The following is an 8,120-nucleotide window of genomic DNA, read 5'->3' on the forward strand; positions in this document are numbered from 1 at the left end:
TTACAGATTAAGGGCGGTAATATTATAATGAGATCCCTTTCCCACGTCACCAAGGGAGCGAAATTTGACACGCTCCTTTTCTCAGAGGCTTGCAGAAAAAGGCTTACCAAAACAAAGTTACTGGGTTAATCTTTTTCACGTTTTCTTGGTTGGTAGATGCACCAGGGACCTGATTATAGCACTGGGCAGATTTTCAGATTTGTTAGAAAATCTGAAAAGTCAGATTTTCATGATATGTCACCTTTAAGTGGCTTAACGTGTTATGCAAAGTAATATGCAATTCTTTCCAACTGTAATTTAGTACAGAGAAAGAGGTAAAGTGGGTGGTATGGAGAAAGCAGTAATGTCAAATTAATCTATCAATAGTAATCTATCTATAGTGTTATGCAAAGTAATATGCAATTCTTTCCAACTGTAATTTAGTACAGAGAAAGAGGTAAAGTGGGAGGTATGGAGAAAGCAGTATTAATCTATCAATAGTAATCTATCTATCTATCTATCTATCTGATTATGAATTGAAAATTCTTAAATCATCAAGGTAAACATTGCTCCCCTATCCTTTTTTAAAGCAACACAGAAGAAATGTGTAAGAGCAAAAAATTTCTTTTTCATAATAATAATAAAACTGTATATTTACCTTTTCAAGATTCATATTTAATAGGAGAGCACTAACTTTATTTTGCCTCAATTTGAACGTTCTGCCCTGTCATGATTTTACCCCAAAATGTTTTGACCTGAGAGTTTCAAGTGGCTGATTTCTAAGCAAATATATGTGTGGCAAACTCAGTGAAGCATTATTCATTTCACCATCATTCCCTTTGTCATTTTGAGTTGTTTACTGTTCTTTTCTCTCCTCACCTGTGTGGGCAGCCTTAAGTTATGTAATGAAGTGCAGTCTCCTTTACATTAGTGTTCACATGCTCCACACAAACACTAAATGTTATAACATTTGTATTATTCATGCGGGGAATAGCCATCAGTTTCCTTTCCATCCCTTTTTAACATTTTATACGAAAAGAGCTGTTCGGTGTATTATTTCTCTCTTGGAATTTGTTACATAGTTCTATCTAGAGGAATCCAAACCAGCCATTTATTGAGCCCACATTTTGAACGACTTCTTTATGCGTGTTTATGAATCAAAGGCATCTCATAACATTAAGTTCCATTCATCATCTTCATCTTCACCACATCTTCAAATACAAAAACCACTGGCGACAGAGAGGTTAACCCAAGCAGTGCAAAAATAGGATCGCGTTCATGTCACTCCCTCAAAGGCTATAGGTTCACACCTCTTTTCAGGTTTACATCTGGACTGAGCTGCACAACCTGCTCCCCGTCAAAATCTAGCCCTCAGCGTACATCCACAGTCCTGCTTAACGTATTTACAGCTGGAAGATGAATTATCGGCTCTCTGCGATTCTTTTGCAGCAGTGTAATAGTTAAATCAGTGCCGAATGCGTTATTTGATGTGGCGTGTGGTGCATAAGCTTGAACAGTCCTCTACAGTGAGAAGATGGCGTCGGACGGAGCGAAAGGGGAGCAGCCACCTCCGCTACAAACACTGGTAACCACTGGCCATGGAAGCGTCGAGGCGGTATGAGACATTTAAGCAAAAAATGACATATTGTCAGCCACAATGATCGTTACCGCGAATGTTAATTATGATTGGGAATGAATGGAATTAATAGAATAGGAATCGTCCAGTGTGAATCATAACTATCAGTGAATGTGTTACGGTGGTCCGTCTGTGAAAGGAGGAGATGGAAAGATTTTTGGGGGGAATACTTTGTTATAATGTGACATTAAGATTTCCTATTGTATCCTTTATTTCGGGCAGAGCACAATGCTGTATGAAGTAAGAGATTTTTAAAAAAATTTTTTATCGTAAGCTATCTTTTAATGTGCAGCTGCGCACGATTTCATATTACCATGGTAAGCCTATGGTGGTTACCTTACAAATATTGACTATTTACCAGTCGCGTTTATTATAGGTGATATATGTTGTCACGTTTCGAAATACTATGATAATTGAAATCGAGGTATTATTATGAACTGCGTTTTTATAGCATGATTAATGTTTAATTGCACAATGCATATTTATAATCTTTAATAATTAATATATATATACCCTTACGAAAATTAACCATGGTTTTATTGAAGTAAAAGTGTAGTAACCATGTTTTTTTGGCTTATTAATTACCATTTGTATAACCACAGTTTTAGAAATAGTTAAACTATGATTAGTGTAGCAAAACCATGGTTAATGATATTAAAATATATACCTGTAAATACTTATAATGTGTGTGTATATATTTATTATTTCATGTATTATACTGTATACATTTTAGATATGTAGATATTATACTAATAATGTAAATGTATTTTACTAATATATACGACATTTTCTTAGATAAAGAGTACATTATGCTTAGAATGCAGCAATAATTGAATTTCACACATTCTGATGACAAGTTTTCAACATATATGGATGAACCTCACTTAACTCCCTTAAAAAAATCAATATTACCCCCAGGAGAGATGCTATAGAGCCCTCCAGTACAGTTTCCTCAAAGGTTCTCCTTGCTCTCAAATGTATTGATCTGCATGCAGTGTCTTACGGTAAAGGGCAGCCTTTAGTTTCAGTAGTAAGATTTGTATCTCATCTTACCATCTATCTTTTTAAATGAATCTGCATGACAGACAAAACATAACTTTTGAGTACTATAGCCAGTCATATAGCAAATACTTACAGATTAATGTTTCAGTGATGCACAGAGTGGCACAAAAATGTAGCAAAAAGAGAGATGTAATGAAGCGGAGGCGGGTTGGGGGGGGTGGGGAGTGTTCACTGGAGATGTTTCTAAATCGGTCTGAATTTTAGTGACTCAGCTGGCATAGTTCAGAGTACGGTGTCACCCAACCGATCTGAGCTGCATTAACTGCTCGAGGCCCCTTTACATTTAGAGTTGGGTTGAACAGGTGCGGCAGACTTCAGCGCTGCCCATTGGCCACTGGCGTGAAGTCATAAATCTCTGTCTTGTGCATCTACCCAGACACCTTTCTCAAGGGCTACATACCCTTACAGAAGTTTGCAAGGTCCATGAATAGTTTATATGGTGGGGAGTTTTGTTTATCAGGTATACTCAAGTGGTCTGACCCCATCCGTACACAATCTGTCTTGAAAAAAGAATTGCCTCAACATTACACTGTATTCAAGAAAGCATTGTGCAAGACCTGGCCAACAGCATCTCCCACTGACCAGTATTGACATTTTTCTTCAACCTCAGCACACTCAGTATTGCTTTATCTGTGGATTTCAACCATTGACTGGGGTTGCAAGTCTCATTATGCGAGAATAATTTCTTCAAGAACAAATCGTAGTTATATTGTACTCTGACATCTGTAGTTTAAGATACAGGAGTTGTTTAACAGTTTCTGAGGATAGATTTGATGTATATGCTACAATCAGTGTTGCAGCTAGGATCACACCTGAAAAACTGGACACAGTTTGATTAACCATTTACTACTCTCTCATTTCTCATTACACCGAGATCAGTCACATGTGCCAGTTAGTCCTTCCCAAAGAGACTTACTCAGTTCTTACATATAGTATATGGAACTGAACATTAGAAATTATTGGGCTTTGACAAGGTAGACCACTTAATGAAACACATAATTTGTGGAAAGGTCACTAGAGCTACTGGCCTTAGTTACAGGCCCTAACAATGTGAAAAATCTAAGACATTTTGATTGGGCCAATGTAACTTCCATAGCAGGTGAATCTGTATTCCATCTAATTATGTCTTATTTTTCTGACTGTTGTTCAATTACATAGTCCTCCATGAATCAAGAACAAGTTATAATTTTTTTTTTTTTTTTTTTTTAAAGCTTTTATTTCCACCATCTTTTGAAAGCTTATATATCAACCTCACAGAAACAATTTTCTTTGCTTTGTGATAATATCTCATCTTCTGGCTATTTCATTGCATATTCCTAATTGAATTACACTGTGGTCTAAATTATTGCCTTCAACTAAGTGCATCGCTGCTGTTTAGTTAGTCTTTATCTTATGGAAAAACATAGAACTAAAACCAAACATTATAACAAACCCTATTATAACAAATCTGTAGGGTATTATAATTTAAATGATGGTTCATTAAGGCTGTATAATTCATGAGTTGTTTTATTAATAGATCTTTGGACTATTTTTTAATTATTAAGGTGAAAAGTAGGCCCTATTAAATGCGGTTTTTGTTTTAAAGATGAAGATTTATAATTTATCTTTCCATAAAGATTTACTAATCGAGATGAACCAATGTATCATAAACTGTTATTTATTTGCCCATTTTTGATCAAGTTAAAATCACCAGTATATCAGACATTAGCATGAAAAAACATGAGCAAGAGTGAAGAACAACAAAAGTATTGTTTGCATTGAAACATCTAAATAGTTTCACAGTTTTAGTGGCAAAATATGTTTTTAAAAAATGTATTTGATGTATTTATTTTTGTTGTTGAAATCACTACCCAAGGGAGCTCAGACGAGACAGAATTTCTGGTTTCAAAAGTAGTTGGTTAATGTTTCAGTGAAAACTTAATACTGTGGGCAGTGAGATCGGTGCCCACTCAACACCTTCTCTGCCAAGGACCTAGTAGACCATCTGAGATATGCAGTGTCATTTTCCCTTTAACAAGGCTCGTGTTCTTGCTCTGTGTGTTTCAGAAATGCGAGCTGAACATCGACAACCTGAGCAAACCAGAGCTCCTGACCCTTCTGAGCATCATGGAGGGAGAACTTGAGGCCAGAGATCTGGTCATTGAAGCTCTTAGGGTGAGTATGAAATCTCTGCACTTGTACATTCCTACATTTGTGCATACCAGCTGGGGATTCAGGGTTTGTGCCATAATGTTATCCAAATCCTTGTCTCTCTATACACTTTTCTATAAATTAAAAGGCTAAAAGCCCATAAATAATAATAAAAAAACTGGAATGAAAAATCAATAAACCATATATTTATCACTTATGCTTGCATATATAGTTCATTTCCTCTCTTTAGATGGTTTTATGAGATTCTATGGATTTGATGTCATTTAGTTTGTTTCTGCTCAACTGGATATGTATATTTTGGACTGTAGCCAACATAGATCAATATGGGTTTTGCAATGCCCAATTCTAAAATTTGGTTCCCTTCAGTGCTGAATATTTGGTGCACATTGTTGTTTATATTAATCATCATTTTGTTATTTTTCACTAATTTTAGCTGTGATTTCACTGATACACTTCAAAAGTTGGGTTCAGTAAGATTTGTTATTAAAAAAATGAATTCCTTTATTCAGAAAGGATCCATTAAATTGATCAAAAGTGACAGTATTTTAAATAAATGCTCTTCTTTTGAACTTTCTAGACATCAAATTTAATACATCATGGTTTCTACAAAAATATTAAGCAGCACGACTGTTTACAACTTAAGAAATGATTCATCAGCACCAAATCAACAGAGAATGATTAGAATGATTTCTTAAGGATCATGTGACATTGAAGACTGTAAATTTTACCTTTGCCATCACTAGAAAATAATAAATAAAATATTAAAATAGAAAACAGTTCTTTTGAATTGTAATAATATTTCACAATATGACTGTATTTCTGATCATATAAATCCAGCCCTGGTGAGCAAAAGAGATTTCTTTCAAAAACATTGAAAACAATCTTACCGACCCTAAATTTTGTACGTTAGTGTACATACAGAGGTGATGTATATTTTTGACAATCCAAGCACACTTCAACATCTTAAGGTGAATCAAGGTGATAATGAGGAATAAGGTGAGCTGAGTCCAAGGGGATTGTAAGGTCATGGTACAGCGTTTGTCCCTATTTGTCTTTGCATTAAGGTCAGATGTTCACACTGGGGTAAGAGGCCAAGTACATCTGATTAAGATTAAAAAAGGATATACTTCCAAAATCGAGGTCAGGAGTGTCACTATATTTTCAGGTGTTCTCGTTCAGGTTGTCTCTGTGAGTTTCTAGGCCAGTGCATTGGCAAAACGATGGGCACATTTTCTGTCTCTCCATCTCAGTCTCCCTTCCTGTCTCTTTTTTGCTTATATTATGCAGGTCTGTGATGTTCGCTTGGGTCATTCACCCTCTTCCGCTTTGCTCTGGGGTGGTTTCCATGCATTTTAGAGGCTGCTCTTTTTGTTATTCTGTTCCCTTGGCTGCAAGTATTTCCCAGCTGGTTTTCCTCCTGCGGATATACTATCTCTTTCTCTCCCTCCCTCATCCCTCATTCCCTTTCCACAGCAACCAGTTCGAGCACAATGGTCTTGTTTGTTTCCTTAGGGAGATAGTGATAGGGCCAAACACGTATATACTGACTTTAAGACATACCAATTTAAAAAAGCCAAATAATGACATTTTGTTTATTTTCTAGGCCATACTGTAAATATTGCATTTGATACATGAGAGATGAAATCAGCAATCCTATGCATTATTAAGAAGCTGTGCGATTAATTAGCGAGCTGAAAAAGCTGTGTGCAATGTATTGTTTTTCATCAGAAACAATGGTGGGACATAAGCAGATTAACTGTGGAGTCACATGCCTGCAAACCCTTGAGACTTGAGTTCAGAGCCAGTGCATTTAAATCCAGTCACATCAGCTTAGTTTTTGGGCCAGTGTCATCTCGCATGTACAGTAAAGTTCATTGCAAGACAAATGGATGGTTTTTAGTGCAGACAGATCACTTTGAGACCGTCAACAGTCCCATATGGACATCTGGATACAGAATACAGATGCTCAGAAGCCATTACATCTCAAGTGTCCTTATTTCTATTCATAAAGCCAGAAGTGTCAAGTGGAGTAATGGCTGGTCTGTGTAAAATGGCAGGATTACAGAGTAACTTTTCTGTCACAGTGTTGTTTATTAGTTAATCTTCTCCACATACATTTGTCATTATGTTATTCTTGTTGAAAAAGAAAAACAGGCTAAAACTAGCATGAGTGTCCATGCTGGTTAAGGTGAGTTAGCACTAGATTCATCATTGCCAAACTGTTCACTTCTCAGTAGTTGGGGAAGCTGGTATAGTGCTTATTAATCAACCCCTCATGGTTTCTTTAACACTTAGCATCATTTGTCAGAAGGTTAAATTTTGTTGGATAGTTAATAGGTTCTTCACTGTAACAAGAAACAGCATGTCACTGCACTTCCTTTTTTAAAGGTTCGGTCACATTTACCAACGTTGTGCATTTTTTTTGCAGTGAAATCCAGTCATTTCAACACTATTTACTATAGACAATGGACGGTTTTGCCAAACTTTAACAAATGTGACCATATCTTAATCCCTTCTTGAAATTAAACCTCATTAGTGACTGATTTAAAACACTATAGGCAGCAACTCCTCGTGTCATAAACAGTGTTTGACTGGTTCACCATTAATATCAAGAGAGTTTGCTGTTAGCATGTTGCTAAGCTAACTCCACAATGCTCTAATCAGCATAAAATGGCATATAAATATTGGGTAGCCCATTTTAATCAAATGAAACCTTAGGTGAATATATTTTTTAACATTTATCTCACTTCCTCCGCCGTTTTGGATGGCTTTTTTGTTTCACTGAGCTTTGTGGGATTGCGCTCTAGGATACATGTGATGCTGCATTTGGCCAAAAGAAGTCTTATGGGACAGTGTTCACATTAGGAACATGTCATTAAATGCCTTAAAATGCTGCCTATGTAGGCAGTTCTCTAGGTTTTGGAACAGAGCCTGTGTGTACCTCTAGGGCCAAAAAGTTCACAGATATTCTCCTTTTCTTTTTAGCTTACTTTCATTGTTGAGACCAGGGGTGTATTCCAAAAAGCACGGTTAACTTACCGTCAGCTAAATCTTGAACTTTCGGTTGATTAACCCCAAACCTTGCTTACTCGAGGTATGTGGTTCCAAAAACTCGTCCGGGAGTTAGTTCGTTCAACTCAGAGTATGTTCCTGGTTAAGACTCAAGACATTCTCAACAGAGCGACGAATCGACAAGTCACTATGGAAATGGATGCTAAGAATAAGCGCGCCATGCTTTTTCTTTCTTCTTCTTTTGTTCAATGGTCGTTTACATGCTTAGTGCATATCGCCA

The 8,120-nt window shown here is 36.5% G+C and overlaps 1 protein-coding gene across 2 annotated transcripts in view; it reads left to right on the forward strand.

Moving 5' to 3' along the window:
* Positions 1–1,290: 1,290 nt before the first annotated feature.
* Positions 1,291–8,120, forward strand: part of LOC107738687 (cortactin-binding protein 2) — a 51,037-nt gene continuing 44,207 nt past the window's right edge. For both annotated transcript variants that reach the window (XM_016550477.1, XM_016550478.1), the window contains exons 1-2: positions 1,291–1,594; positions 4,724–4,831. In XM_016550477.1, coding sequence (XP_016405963.1) covers positions 1,514–1,594; positions 4,724–4,831 — 189 coding nt within the window. In that variant the 5' untranslated portion in view covers positions 1,291–1,513. The remainder of the gene's footprint in view (positions 1,595–4,723; positions 4,832–8,120) is intronic.

The sequence above is a fragment of the Sinocyclocheilus rhinocerous genome, unplaced genomic scaffold (assembly GCF_001515625.1).
Source record: "Sinocyclocheilus rhinocerous isolate Xijiao unplaced genomic scaffold, SAMN03320098_v1.1 scaffold1938, whole genome shotgun sequence".
NCBI lineage: Eukaryota > Metazoa > Chordata > Actinopteri > Cypriniformes > Cyprinidae > Sinocyclocheilus > Sinocyclocheilus rhinocerous.